Source organism: Bufo bufo, chromosome 4, assembly GCF_905171765.1.
Source record: "Bufo bufo chromosome 4, aBufBuf1.1, whole genome shotgun sequence".
Classification (NCBI taxonomy): domain Eukaryota; kingdom Metazoa; phylum Chordata; class Amphibia; order Anura; family Bufonidae; genus Bufo; species Bufo bufo.
In genome coordinates this window covers 252,195,520-252,211,715 of record NC_053392.1, presented here as the reverse complement: position 1 = coordinate 252,211,715, position 16,196 = coordinate 252,195,520, and the positions used below count along the sequence as shown (strand labels likewise).

Below are 16,196 nucleotides of genomic sequence, written 5' to 3'. Positions count from 1 at the left end.
GGTTGATTTTAGCTCAAAAGTGTCCTTGTTGTAAGGAAAGAAGAAGAATGGTAACGGCTTTCTGGTATCATTCATCCTGTATGTCCTCAGTATAAGGCAGTAGCCAGCTTTGGTCATTGCCTTTAAGACACCAAGTTGATCACTTCACACATCACCTGGCTTATAACAGAGAATATTTAAGTTGAGGTTTTCATCCCAGTGACGGAGAAGTAAGAAAAGCTGTCGAGCAGCCCCTTTTAAAGCAAGCAACTGTAGACCACCAGGAAGGGTCTGTGCGCGTAGCCAACCCTCTGCCTTTGCTGCCAGAAGCTCCCATTCTATAAAGTAGCCAGCGCAACGATGCTCAAGCCATGCTAGCGCTACGGCAGTGGCCCAAGAACATCCTTCAAGATCTGTATCCAATTCATTGCCAGTCTCTGAAGGACATGGTGAAGTGTCACATGGATCTGTCTCTGATCCTCGCCCACTGTCTGCTTGATGGCAAAGAGCTTCAGGACAAGATGTGGCATAGACAGGCAGAGGAGAAGTATCCTTTATCATTGGAACCTGTGGTTGAGATCCTCCTTTGCAAGTTTGTGATTCTCCGATTAAGTCCCCATGCTCTATTGGGCAAGGCTCAGACACTGGACTGAGGCTTCCATGATGACAGGTGAATGGGGAAGCGCGGAGTAAACGCTGAAGTGAGATCTGAACAACACTGGAAAAGCAGCTGTTTAAGTTGAAAAAACCCTCAGGAGACTGCAATTTAATCTAAAGAAAAAATAAAATGTGTAAATAAGAGGTAGAACAAAAGAGGATATGTTCAAATTAAAGATTAATTTTACCTTCGAAATTGTTTGCACAACCGGTACTGGACCTTTAAATATTGGCCTACTATCTCTAATACTCTGAGCAGTGCATTCATATGTGAGAAACATTTTTTTCCCCCCATGTATGACACTGTTGGAAAAAATTAGCTGAGAATTTAGGCCTCATGCACATGAACGTATTTTCTTTCTGTGTCCGTTCTGTTATTTTTTGCGGACCATATGCAGAACCATTCATTTCAATGGGTCCCCAAAAAAACAGAAGTTAATCCATGTGCATTCCGTTCCGCAAAAAAAAAATAGAACATGTCCTATTATTGTCCGCATTACGGACAAGGATAGTACTGTTCTATTAGGGGCCAGCTGTTCCGTCCGCAAAATACTGAATGCCGTAGATTCAGTCCGTATCTGATCTGCATTTTTTGCAGATTGGATGCGGACCCATTCATTTCAAAGGGGGTTGCAAAATATGTGGCCAGAAAACTTGTATGCTGTCTGCACACACGGCCCTGCAAAAAATAGAATCTCTTAATCTTGTCTGCCTTGCAGACAAGGATAGGAAATTTCTACAGGCGTAAAAAAATATATATATATGGCGGCATGCACTTGGCTGGTATCTGTGTTTTGTGGAAAAAATTTTTTAGTGGTGTAAAAACAATGCTACTGAGGATTATGGCATATGAACCACTCACATGGTACTCCGGTCTTAGTATGTCCTCCAATATGCAGACAGGTTTGGTCTTTTTAATATAACATTTTACAGACTAACACCTTGTGTGACACTTGCTGCAGAGGAAGTAGCAAATCTTAGCAAGACCGTACCTCTGCATCATCTGCCAGCAGTATATCGCTCCATCTAAGGCTACTTTCACACCTGCGTTAGGTGCGGATCCGCACCTATAATGCAAACGCTTGTATCCATTCAGAACGGATCCGTTTGCATTACTATGATAATGCAAACTGATCCGTTTGGACTTACACTGAAAGTCAATGGGAGGCGGATCAGTTTTCAATTACACCATATTGCAGATCCGTTTTCAATTACACCATATCGTTTGGCTCAGTTTTGTCAGACAGACATCAAAACGCTGCAAGCAGCGTTTTGGTGTCCGCCTCCAGAGCGGAATGGAGACCGATCAGAGGCAAACTGATGCATTCTGAGCGGATCCTTATCCATTCAGAATGCATTGGGGCTAAACTGATCCGTTTGGGCCGCTTGTGAGAGCCCTGAACGGATCTCGCAGGCGGACCCAGAAACGCCAGTGTGAAAGTAGCCTAAACAACACTCTGCTGCCTGCAAACAATGATTCTGTGTGAGGATGAGCAATGGCATTAGTGATAGCTCTGCGGAGGAGATTGCTGTACAGGTGAAACTCGAAAAATTAGAATATCGTGCAAAAGTCCATTTATTTCAGTAATGCAGCTTAAAATTAGAACTTAGTGAAAAGGTTCAATATTCGAGGCTCAAAGTGTCACACTCTAGTCAGCTAATTAATCCATACCCCCTGAGATTGTGACTTTGGGGTTTCATAAGCTGTAATCATCCATATTACAACAAATAAAGGCTTGACATATCTCGCTTTGCATGTAATGAGTCTATCTCATATATTAGTTTCACCTTTTAAGTTGCATTACTGAAATAAATGAACTTTGCACAATATTCAAATTTTTTGAGTTTCACCTGTATGTAAATGCTGTGGTCACTACTGACAAGCAGGCGATTGTCAGGAAGGAACGCTACATCTGGCCATGTAAAGGGGCCTTCAGGCAGCCGGTCCCACCATAATCTGCAGGTTAATGACTCACATGTAATGTGTTTATGGATAGACTAACATTTAGAGCACCTACCAGGGGTAGATAGTCCTGAACCACAAGTTCAGATTTTGGCTCTTTATCTCCAGTTAAACAGGGTTTCAAGGGGGATAGTTTTCCAGACAAACTGCGGATTTTCCTTTTACCAGCATTAACCCTATAGCCAGATGGAACAAAGGTCACATTCAAACATAAAATCAGACCATAATTCAGAAATACCTGTAATGCTATCTATAACCTCTTACCTTGTGTTTAGGCAGCTATCCGACAATTTCTGTGACGTAAGTGGGCTAATAATTTGCCCTACAATAGAAAGCTTTGATTAGGAAGTTCTCCTTTAGTGTTGAAAATTAAAATAGAAGAAGTGTATCAACCTATGAACATCAGTTCACATTTGCACAGTAAGTTAACTTCGTAAATACATTACTAATCACATGTTAATTCTAAGACTCCCGTCAAATAGAATGTATTAACACGCGGCAGCTTGTTGCAGAAGTTTCTGTAACTGAAAAATCCCTCCATGTATGTGACTGGGGTTGTTTCTGCAAACCCTAGATCAGGGGTCAGCAACCTCCGGCACTCTAGCATGCATACTTCCTCTACTCTTCTCATTACTGTTATACAAATGAATGGAGCATGCTGGAGTGCCAAAGGTTGCTGACCCCTGCCCTAGAATATTCTGCAGCAAATCTGCCTTAGGCCTCTTTCACACAAGCATTACGGATCCTCTCAGGGTCTGGTCAGGAAAAAAAAAAGATGGTTTTGCACACAAGCTCAGTCCATTTTGTCTGCAAATGCGTTCCGTATAAAAAATAAATTCTGTGCGGGTGCAATCCGTTTTTGATTTATTTTGTTTTTTATACATGTGGAAAAAAAAATAAGAATAAGGCTACTTTCACCCTAGCAGCACGGACCTCTGGCAGCCTGTGCCGTCGGGTGAACAGCCTGTCGGATCCGTCCTGCTGCTAGTGACCGTGTGCCCCCGGACTGCCGCTCTGTCCCCATTGACTATAATGGGGGCAGGGCGGAGGCACGGCAGCGTACAGCAAGAGGCTGCCGGAATAAAACTACGACATGTCCGACATTTATTCTGGCAACCTTTCGCCGTGCCTCTGCTCCCACCCCCACCCCCATTATAGTCAATGGGGACCAAAATGACAAAAAGGGGGTTATATGATGTTACTTGAAAAATTATGTTCAAAGGCGATTGTGGATGGCACCGTTATGGGGGAGATCTGTGGATGACACATATAGCATAAGATGCTATATAGTGTCATCCACAGATCTACTCCATAACAGTGTGTCATCCACAAATCCCCCATAATAGTGTGCTTGATAAAGGCTATGCTATAGCCGAAACATAGCAACTTTTGTAACCACATATTTCATGTAAGCAGTTCCCAATAAAGGGACATTCACCGGACATGCTGCCTCCGTCATCGTTTATTGGACCATAATAGTGTGTCATCCACAGATCCCCCATAACAGTGCCATCCACAATTTGTTTTGAAAATCGATGAAATTATCGACAACTAATCGATTATTCAAATAATCGTTAGCTGCAGCCCTAGTTTATAGTAAAGAGGTTTTTCAGTACTTAAATATTGCCACCCTATCTTCATGATAGGTTAGGGTTAGTCAGTGTCAGATCGGTGAGGGTCTGGCACCCAGCACCAGAAGCACAGTACACTGAAAACTACTGGCCTTCCGTACCCTGTATAGTTGATAAGTTAGGGTGCTGGGTCCACACCAAACTGATATTAATGACCTATCCTGGGGAAAGCTCTTCAATATCTCCGCCCCAAAAAACCTAGCAGTGTTACAAACACAATTCTCAGTGCATCTTTCTAAGGCCTCTTGCACACAGCCGTTGCCCGTATTGTGGGCACCAGTGCGGCCAGGTCACGGACCCATTCAAGTTGAATGGGTTTGGATCCATCGCGGCAGCTGCATGGATGGTGCTCGTACGCTGAATGCACTGAACAGCCGTGTGCAAGAGGCCTAACTTATTCGGGACACAGTCTAAACAAAGTTAGAAATATTGAATGTAAATAATGCACCAGGACCAGATGGCTTACATCCATGTAATTTCCCCCCCCCCCCCACACACTATTTATTGGCTAGTTTTAGGCAACTGGTATGACTATTTAAAAAAATAAAAGATGCATAAATGGATGTGGGCAACTCAATTTACCATAGTTACAGCAAAATGCATTATGAACTGGCATACAAAAACCTGAGGTGGTGCAAGGAAGAGAAGATCTTCATAGATCTGGTGCAGTTTATGACAAATTAAACAACTTACTGTCCGCTTACGCTAGGGATGCTCAACCTGTAGCCCTCCAGCTGTTGGAAAACTACAACTCCCACGATGCCCTTCTGTAGGATGATAGTTGTAAGCTGTCCGGGCATGCTGGGAGTTGCAGTTTTGCAACAGCTGGACGGCCACAGGTTTGGCATCACTGGTTTACGCTATTAAAATTTGTTCACTGCATTCACATTTGGGGTCCGCATATTTGACAAAATTCATGACAGACCTTTAAAGGGGTTATCCAGATATAAATGCCACCCTTTCCCTTTTTTTTAATTTTTTTAAATCAGATCATTTTTATTAAAGGTTTTACATACAGCCAATTATTCAGATTAACCATACATTATATGACAATAGGATATCAATACATTTAAATCAATCATACTTTATCCAAATAAGCACGTCAATAACACTGCATCAAATAAACCTTTATTAAATCTCCCAGTCCCCTCCCCCTCTCCGTGTGGTCATCTCCCTTGATATGGACAAAAATGCTCCAATTCTCTTACATCTTAGCTTCCAAATCCCCTTAGGACCATTCCATTCCGAATATGCATCAATCTCTGAGACTTCCCTCCAGGTCCAGCCAGCCACACCTGCCATTGCTTCTTAAATTTCCATACAGTGCCTCTTTTAATATAGATGCCACTCTCCATGGATATCATATGATTGACTATATTTATCCACTGTAATTTAGTCAGCGATCGGCTGTATCCAGTGTTTTGCAATGTACAATAATTTAGCAATTGCTAATTTATAATCATTGGTGGTTGTTAGGTCCTCTACATACCCAAGATACCCCACCAATGGAGTCTTTGGTAAAATAACTCCATAGCTGTTTCCTATTTGTCTATACACTCCACACCAGAAACGCTCCAGTTCTGTGCAGGACCAAAACATATGAGCCAAGTCTGCATCCGGGGCAGCACACCTAGGACAGTTAGAGTCCGCACGTAGACCCATCTTAAACAGGAGTCGTGGCGTCTTGTATACCCTATGAATAAGGAATAGTTGCGATCGCCTATGTGCCACACTCATAGATATCGCGGGTACTGCCCCCAAAACATCCCTCCATTTTTCCTCCGACAATTCTCCTACATCCCTCTCCCATTTAGCCTTAAGACTGGTTAATGGATCACATACTACTTTATCTAGTAGACTGGCATAAGCCATGGAGATAATCGTGCGCGATAATCTGGCCTGCACCACTGAATTAATCACCGGCATAGAGTGCACAGCCAAAAGAGGAGTCTTCCGTTCCTAAATCTGCATGGCATGTCTCAATTGTAAGTATTGGTAAAATACACGGTTCAACAATTGAAATTCTGTCTGTAGTTGTTGAAAGGATTTAAGATTATTCTCTAAGTACAGATGTGCTATTCTCGTTACCGCAGCTTTTTCCCAACTGTCAAAACCTTCCAGCTGGAATAGTTCCCCCAACCTTTCATTCCTCCAAATAGGGGTATATTTTGTACATCCAGTAACTCCTATTAACTCCTTTGCTTTCTCCCAAATTTTATGTATCAGGATCATGGTAGGTAGGCCCGGTGATCTCAGTCGAAATTTATGTGCCTCTAGTGCCTCCATCAAAGACTTGTCAGACAATAGGGACTGTATAATTAACCTCCTAGAGTCCAATACAATACTGCCATCCTCTATCCCCCATCCTTGCATATGCTGCAATTGTGCAGATATATAGTACACCCATGGGTTGGGCAAGGCTATACCTCCCTCGGTCTTAGGTAGCTGTAGTTTGGTTAGTGCTATTCTGGCGGTCTTCTTTTTCCATATTAAATCTCTAAATATACCATCTATTCTGCGGAATAGGTACCCCGGAACCCATATTGGTGCATTATGTAAGACATATAATAATTGTGGCATTAAAATCATTTTGGCCAGATAAGCCCGTCCCATCATTGAAAGAGGCAGTTTGAGCCAAGACTGTATCTTTTGTTTCATTTTCCCCAGTATCGGAAGAATATTAGAAACGCAGTAATCTTGTGCATTACGGGTTACCCAAATGCCTAAATATTTAAAGGTATCTACACTCAGGATTGGGATCTTCTCCACCCACCTCTTATCTTCTTGCGGAGACATCAACATAATCGCCGATTTGGTCCAGTTAATAGATAACCCTTAGTAGCTGCCAAACAGATCTATAATCTCCATAACCCGACCCACAGAGGTTCTCACATCATCCAAAAATAATAGCATGTCGTCGGCATATAATGCCAGCTTTTCCTCAGACTCTGCGTATTTAAAGCCCTTAATCTGAGAGTCCTGCCTAATAACCGCAGCTAGTGGCTCTATAGCAAAAGCAAATAGGAGTGGCGATAGCGGACACCCCTGCCGCGTCCCTCTCTCCAGGTCAAAGCTATCCGATACTTCATTATTTACTCTAATTTTGGCTCTAGGCGCCACATATAATAACAGAACCCATGAAAGGAATACCGGCCCAAATCCCATACGCCGCAGAACAGCCCATAAGTATCCCCACTCAACACTATCGAACGCTTTTGCAGCATCCAATGTCATTACTGCCTTAGCCGCTGGGCCCCTTGGAATTGCCTGCATATTAAGGAACAGCCTTCTCAGATTAATAGCAGTAGATTTAGGCCTCTAATAACACTTGCGTTGTCCGGATCCGTCGTGTACTCTATTTGCCGGAGGTGCCCGCCGGATCCGTAACACCGCAAGTGAACTGAAAGCATTTGAAGACGGATCCGTCTTCAAAATGCGTTCAGTGTTACTATGGCACCCAGGACGCTATTAAAGTCCTGGTTGCCATAGAAGTAGTGGGGAGCGGGGGAGCAGTATACTTACAGTCCGTGCGGCTCCCGGGGCGCTCCAGAATGACGTCAGAGCGCCCCATGCGCATGAATGACGTGATCCATGCGATCACGTCATCCATTCGCGTGGGGCGCCCTAACGTCACTCTGAAGCGCCCCGGGAGCCGCACGGACGGTAAGTATACTGCTCCCCACTACACTTTACCATGGCAAACAGGACTTTAGCGTCCTGGCAGCCATGGTAACCATTCAGAAAAAGCTAAACGTCGGATCCGGTAATCCGCCGAAACGACGTTTAGCTTAAGGCCGGATCCGGATTAATGCCTTTCAATGGCCATTAATTCCGGATCCGGCCTTGCGGCAAGTGTTCAGGATTTTTGGCCGGAGCAAAAAGCGCAGCATGTTGCGGTATTTTCTCCGGCCAAAAAACGTTCCGGTCCGGAACTGAAGACATCCTGATGCATCCTGAACGGATTTCTCTCTATTCAGAATGCATGGGGATAATCCTGATCAGGATTTTTCCGGCATAGAGCCCCGACGACGGAACTCTATGCTGGAACAAAACAACGCAAGTGTGAAAGAGCCCTTAGACAGTATGAACCCTGATTGGTCTGGGTGTATAACAGATGTAATTACCCTCGCCAGCCCCAGATGTAATTACCCTCGCCAAAACTTTTGCCAGGATCTTTACATCTGCTGTTAGTAGAGAAATAGGTCTATACGATTCTGGGAGATCAGGATCCTTCCCTGGCTTGGGAATGACTACTATGATGGCATCATAAAGGGAATCTGGTAACTGACCTACTTCTAGTGCTTTTTCATAGGCATTTAGCATTGTTGGCAGTAATTCCTCTCCCAGGGACTTGAACATTTCCATCGGCAGTCCATCTGGACTAGGTGCCTTTTCATTTGCCATACTACTTAAGGCTATTTTCAGCTCCTCTAATGTGATGGGTAATTCTAGACTCTCTCTCTCTCCTCCTCCGATAGTTCTGGTAAGGTCACATGACTCAAATATTGTATCAGGCCTTCCTCATTATATCTACATTTTGAAGTGTAGAGCTCTTTGTAAAACTGCTGAAACACCTTTAGAATGTCCGTTGTCTTAGTAACCACCATCCCTGACCCGGTTCGCATCTTGTGCACATATGAAGACTCAGACTCCCTGCAACTTTCTAATGTACTTGCACTACTTTTTCTGTCTCCTTCCAGAAATAGGGAGAGTGGTCACGTGACTGTGCCAACTGTACTTCCTTTCACATCATGACCAGGCCTCCCCTGATCCCCTCTGTCAGAATCCCCACCTTAATGGTCATGATGTCAGACCTGTGTGATCTTGGAATGGGCTGGTGGACATTCTTAATCCACAAGTAGGGTAGGTGGAGTACGAAAGCTCTGTGGGAGGAAACATTAGGAAGAGACAGCAAGGGGATGTTGGAGGGTGTAGTTAATGGAGTTTTCAGCCTAGGGAAAGGTGTAGTAGGCGTTTACATTTCTGGCTGATGTTGCGGCATACAGCTCATCTACACCCACAACCCAGAAATTCAGGTTATAAACAATGGAGCGCTGCGCGTGCATGGAGAACAAAGTGAAGACTCAGGAAAAGTTAACAAATACACCATTACACTGTAGGAGACTAGACGAAGTTTACACAATTAAATGACATTTTTTACGATTTTGCACAACCTCTTTAAATGGAAAGTAGGAAACCCTTTCCTAACACATTCTGCTTTTCTGTGCTAGGATTTTCCCCGATTTTGGGAATAAAAAAAAAAAAAAAAAATGCACTGTCCTCACATGGACTGCAAATACAGCTGTATACATGCATTTAACTTGCGTTCAAATGTGTATATTTCTGATACATTGGGCATGTGATCCTAGCCTCATTTCAACCACAATGCTTGCACACTGCCGAAGATTTACACGCAACCAGCGAGCATTGTGGGTTTAAGCAGGGCTAGGATCACGTGCCCAATGTACAACAACATGTGATCCCGGAAGTGCCTGCTGGAGAACTGCACCAAGAGCGCAGTGCTCGCCCGGTAGGGATAAAAAAAAAAAAAATTAAGGTCATGCTATTCTTGCCAGTGTGGGTGAGATGAGTTGAAAAAAAATATATAAAAGGATAACCACTTTAATGAAGGGCTTGACAAGTTAACATCCCATATAGGCCTAACTTCTCACAGTTGCCTCTTGTATCTCTGAGTTAAACACATACAGTCAGGTCCATAAATATTGGGACAGCAACACAATTCTGACATTTTTGGCTCTATACACCATTACAATGGGTTTGAAATTAAACAAACAAGATGCGCTTTAACTGCAGACTGTCAGCTTTAATGTGAGGGTATTTACACCCAAATCAGGTGAACGGTGCAGGAATTACAACAGTTTGCATATGTGCCTCCCACTTGTTAACCCCTTCCCGACCTTTGACGTACTGTTACGTCATGGGAACCACTGATGCGACACAAGGCAGCCCGATTCCGTGCAGAGGCTGCCCAATACCTTGCACGGCATCGGGAACAGCCTTCTACGGGAGCCGAGGAGATCCAGCCTCGGCTGGGTCTCCTAGGCAACCTGTTAGTGTATGACATGCATTGCAGAGGGGATCAGACCCCCAAAAGTGAATGTCATAAATAAAGTAAAGTAAAAAAAAGTAAAAACAAAAAAGGGTTTTTAATAAAATTAATAAAGTAATAAAATTAATAAAGTAAAAGAGAAAAGAAACGCCCCTTTCCCTTATTTTATAATAAAAAACAGAAAAAACAAAACCCACACATATTTGGTATCGCCGCGTCCGTAATGACCGGCTCTATAAATATATCACATGATCCACCCTGTCCGATAAACACCATAAAAAAATAAAAATAAAAACTGTGTAAAAAAAAAGAGCCATTTTTGTCACCTTACATCACAAAAAGTGCAACACCAAGCAATCAAAAAGGCGTATGCCCCCCCAAGATGGTATCAATAAAACCATCACCTCATCCCGCAAAAAATGAGCCCCTAAGACAATCACACAAAAAATAAAAAAAAATATAGCTCTCAGAACATGTAGACACTAAAACATCATTTTTTTGTTTCAAAACTGCTATTATTGTGCTAAAGTGAAATACATCAAAAAATTATACATATTAGGTATCGCCACGTCCGTAACAAACAGCTCTATAAAAATAATACATGACCTAACCACTCAGATGAACACCGTAAAAAAAAAAACTATAAACAAAAAAGCGCCATTTTTGTCACAATACATCACAAAAATTGCAACAGCAAGTGATCAAAAAGGTGTATGCCCCCCAAAATAGTACCAGACAGTCACCTCATCCCGCAAAAAATGAGACCCTACCTAAGAAAATCGGTCAAAAAATAAAAAAGCTATGTCTCTCAGACTTGGCTATGGCTCTTTTTGCTTCAAAACTGCTATTATTGTGTAAAACTTAAATAAATAAGAAAAAGTAGACATATTAGGTATTGCCACGTGCGTAACAATCTGCTCTATAAAAAAAGTCACATGACCTAATCCCTCAAGTAAACGCTCTAAAAAAAACACAAAAAAACCGTGCCAAAACATCCATTTTTTTTGTTACCTTGCCTCACAAAAAACGTAATATAGAGCAATAAAAAAATCATATGTACCCCAAAATAGTACCAATAAAACTGGCACCTTATCCCGTAGTTTCCAAAATGTGGTCACTTTTTTGAGTTTCTACTGTAGGGGTGCATCAGGGGGGCTTCAAATGGGACATGGCATCTAAAAACCAGTTCAGCTAAATTTGCCTTCCAAAAACCATATGGCGTTCCTTTCCTTCTGCGCCCTGCCGTGTGCCCGTACAGCAGTTTACGATCAGATGTGGGGTGTTTCTGAAAACCGCAGAATCAGGGTAATAAATATTGAGTTTTATTTGGCTGTTAACCCTTGCTTTGCTACTGGGAAAAATGGATTAAAATGTAAAATCTGCCAAAAAAATTCTTGTGGAACACCTAAAGGGTTAACAAAGTTTGTAAAATCAGTTTTGTATACCTTGAGGGGTGTCGTTTCTAAAATGAGGTCATTTTGGGTGGTTTCTATTATGTAAGCCTCACAAAGTGACTTCAGACCTGAACTGGTCCTTAAAAAGTGGGTTTTGGAAATTTTCCGAAAAATTTAAAGATTTGCTTCCATACTTCTAAGCCTTCTAACGGCCCCAAAAAATAAAATGTAATTTTCAAAATGATCCAAACATGAAGTAGACATATGGGGAATGGAATGTAAATTAATTACTATTTTTGAAGGTATTACTATCTATTATAAAAGTAGAGAAATTGAAATTTGGAAATTTGCTAATTTTTTTAAAAAATTGGTAAATTTGGTATTTTTTTTATGAATAAAAAAGTTGTTTTTTTTTACCACTGTCATGAAGTACAATATGTGACGAGAAAACAATCTCAGAACGGCCTGTATAAGTAAAAGCGTTTTAAAGTTATCACCACATAAAGTGAGACGTGAGATTTTGTGAAAAATTTGCCTGGGCAGGAAGGTGAAAACAGGCCCGGGGTTGAAGGGTTTAAGGAACCAAAAGTAATAGGACAGAATAATAATCATAAATCAAACTTTCACTTTTTAATAATTGGTTGCAAATTCTTTGCAGTCAATAACAGCCTGAAGTCTAGAACGCATAGACATCACTAGACGCTGGGTTTCATCCCTGTTGATGTTCTGCCAGGCCTCTACTGCAACTGTCTTCAGTTCCTGCTTGTTCTTGGGGCATTTTCCCTTCAGTTTTGTCTTCAGCAAGTGAAATGCATGCTCAATCGGATTCAGGTCAGGTGATTGACTTGGCCATTGCATAACATTCCACTTCTTTCCCTTAAAAAACTCTTTGGTTGCTTTTGCAGTATGCTTTGGGTCATTGTCCATCTGCACTATGAAGTGCCGTCCAATGAGTTCTGAAGCATTTGGCTGAATATGAGCAGATAATATTGCCCGAAACACTTCAGAATTCATCCTACTGCTTTTGTCAGCAGTCACATAATCAATAAATACAAGAGAACCAGTTCCATTGGCAGCCATACATGCCCATGCCATGACACTACCACCACCATGCTTCACTGATGAGGTGGTATGCTTAGGATCATGAGCAGTTCCTTTCCTTCTCCATACTCTTCTCTTCCCATCACTCTGGTACAAGTTGATCTTGGTCTCCTCCTCTGTCCATAGGATGTTGTTCCAGAACTGTGAAGGCTTTTTTAGATGTCGTTTGGCAAACTCTAATCTGGCCTTCCTGTTTTTGTGGCTTACAAATGGTTTACATCTTGTGGTGAACCCTCTGTTCACTCTGGTGAAGTCTTCTCTTGATTGTTAACTTTGACACACATACACCTACCTCCTGGAGAGTGTTCTTGATCTGGCCAACTGTTGTGAAGGGTGTTTTCTTCACCAGGGAAAGAATTCTTCGGTCATCCACCACAGTTGTTTTCCGTGGTCTTCTGGGTCTTTTGGTGTGTCTGAGCTCACCGATGCGTTCCTCCTTTTTAAGAATGTTCCAAACCGTTTTTTTGGGCCACGTCTAATGTTTTTGCTATCTCTCTGATGGGTTTGCTTCGTTTTTTCAGCCTAATGATGGCTTGCTTCACTGATAGTGACAGCTCTTTGGATCTCATCTTGAGAGTTGACAGCAACAGATTCCAAATGCAAATAGCACACTAGAAATGAACTCTGGACCTTTTATCTGCTCATTGTAATTGGGATAATGAGGGAATAACACACACCTGGCCATGGAACAGCTGAGAAGCCAATTGTCCCATTACTTTTGGCCCCTTAACAAGTGGGAGGCACATATGCAAACTGTTGTAATTCCTACACCGTTTTTGTGTGTTATCCTGGTTCTTTACAGTCTTTATATTGCAACGTTACCTGTCCTGTGGATGCTGCATGGATCTGGAGTCGTCTACCGCGATGTATGTTCGTATTCACCGCTGTGCTCACCAGCTCCTAACGTGGCATCCCACGTGAGCGGGAGCTTCAGCGGTGTCTTGTCCTCCGGATGGATGCAGAGGTGCCGGGTTTTTCGTTGTATGATGCTCCCAGTTGAACCGGATCAGATTGCTCAGTCCTTTTTCAGGGTTAATATAATTGCCTGAGAGATATTAAACATGTATACATGTTTAATATATCTCATTCTATTTGTATATCCTATTCTACCAAACATAGTACCCTTTTTTTATTCAAATAGCGATCGGCTGAAACCCCATTTGAACCTCATAAATCGAACTAATAACTATACCTATATAAGGGGATTTCATTATCCCAGTTTATCAAAGACTAATATGTATAAAACTTCATAAATAGATGTTATTACATTGCGATCGCTACATACCTTTTGTCTTGAGAGCAACAGTGCCATCTACTGGATATATGTACAAAGACTATTACCGTAATCTACAAAATCAGTGGAAGGAAAACTTTTATGAAGTGGATTCTTTTTTTAAATGACTTGTTCTATAAAATAACTATCATCATGTACTTTTTCACTTTTTTCTTTTCTTTTTTAAAAATGTTTCCTATTTTTTTTAATTTTAATTTATTTTTTTATCTTAAGTTAACCATTATGAAAATAGATTTTAAAATACATTTTTTATAATAACAGCAAGTGAGCCTTTGATAATATGCGCATAACATCTTTTTAGTATCTCAACAAATAAATTTATACTGTATTAAGTTATATTTGTATTGTCACATACAGGGAGTGCAGAATTATTAGGCAAGTTGTATTTTTGAGGATAAATTTTATTATTGAACAACCATGTTCTCAATGAACCCAAAAAACTCATTAATATCAAAGCTGAATATTTTTGGAAGTAGTTTTTAGTTTGTTTTTAGTTTTAGCTATTTTAGGGGGATATCTGTGTGTGCCGGTGACTATTACTGTGCATAATTATTAGGCAACTTAAAAAACAAATATATACCCATTTCAATTATTAATTTAACCAGTGAAACCAATATAACATCTCAACATTCACAAATATACATTTCTGACATTCAAAAACAAATCAGTGACCAATATAGCCACCTTTCTTTGCAAGGACACTCAAAAGCCTGCCATCCATGGATTCTGTCAGTGTTTTGATCTGTTCACCATTAACATTGCGTGCAGCAGCAACCACAGCCTCCCAGACACTGTTCAGAGAGGTGTACTGTTTTCCCTCCTTGTAAATCTCACATTTGATGATGGACCACAGGTTCTCAATGGGGTTCAGATCAGGTGAACAAGGAGGCCATGTCATTAGATTTTCTTCTTTTATACCCTTTCTTGCCAGCCACGCTGTGGAGTACTTGGACGCGTGTGATGGAGCATTGTCCTGCATGAAAATCATGTTTTTCTTGAAGGATGCAGACTTCTTCCTGTACCACTGCTTGAAGAAGGTGTCTTCCAGAAACTGGCAGTAGGACTGGGAGTTGAGCTTGACTCCATCCTCAACCCGAAAAGGCCCCACAAGCTCATCTTTGATGATACCAGCCCAAACCAGTACTCCACCTCCACCTTGCTGGCGTCTGAGTCGGACTGGAGCTCTCTGCCCTTTACCAATCCAGCCACGGGCCCATCCATCTGGCCCATCAAGACTCACTCTCATTTCATCAGTCCATAAAACCTTAGAAAAATCAGTCTTGAGATATTTCTTGGCCCAGTCTTGGCGTTTCAGCTTGTGTGTCTTGTTCAGTGGTGGTCGTCTTTCAGCCTTTCTTACCTTGGCTATGTCTCTGAGTATTGCACACCTTGTGCTTTTGGGCACTCCAGTGATGTTGCAGCTCTGAAATATGGGCAAACTGGTGGCAAGTGGCATCTTGGCAGCTGCACGCTTGACTTTTCTCAGTTCATGGGCAGTTATTTTGCGCCTTGGTTTTTCCACACGCTTCTTGCGACCCTGTTGACTATTTTGAATGAAACGCTTGATTGTTCGATGATCACGCTTCAGAAGCTTTGCAATTTTAAGAGTGCTGCATCCCTCTGCAAGATATCTCACTATTTTTGACTTTTCTGAGCCTGTCAAGTCCTTCTTTTGACCCATTTTGCCAAAGGAAAGGAAGTTGCCTAATAATTATGCACACCTAATATAGGGTGTTGATGTCATTAGACCACACCCCTTCTCATTACAGAGATGCACATCACCTAATATGCTTAATTGGTAGTAGGCTTTCGAGCCTATACAGCTTGGAGTAAGACAACATGCATAAAGAGGATGATGTGATCAAAATACTCATTTGCCTAATAATTCTGCACTCCCTGTATATTTGAACATATGAGGGTCCTTCATACCGAAAAGTATCTAAAGAAAGAAATATATGTTCGCAGCCAGGGATATTAGAGTGCCCCCCACATCCATAATTTATTAGTATTAAATACAATTGTATCCACCTCTCGGCTGTGAGATGTTTTAGGGTATGTTCACACAATTTTTGGCAGGGATTTCAGAGCGGATTTCGTGTAAATACTG

The 16,196-nt window shown here is 41.8% G+C and overlaps 1 protein-coding gene across 1 annotated transcript in view; it reads right to left on the bottom strand.

Moving 5' to 3' along the window:
• Window positions 1–57: 57 nt before the first annotated feature.
• Window positions 58–16,196, bottom strand: part of VWA5B2 (von Willebrand factor A domain containing 5B2) — a 103,987-nt gene continuing 87,848 nt past the window's right edge. Inside the window, 3 exon segments of the mRNA XM_040430024.1 lie at window positions 58–750; window positions 2,655–2,775; window positions 2,864–2,921. Coding sequence (XP_040285958.1) covers window positions 145–750; window positions 2,655–2,775; window positions 2,864–2,921 — 785 coding nt within the window. The 3' untranslated portion in view covers window positions 58–144.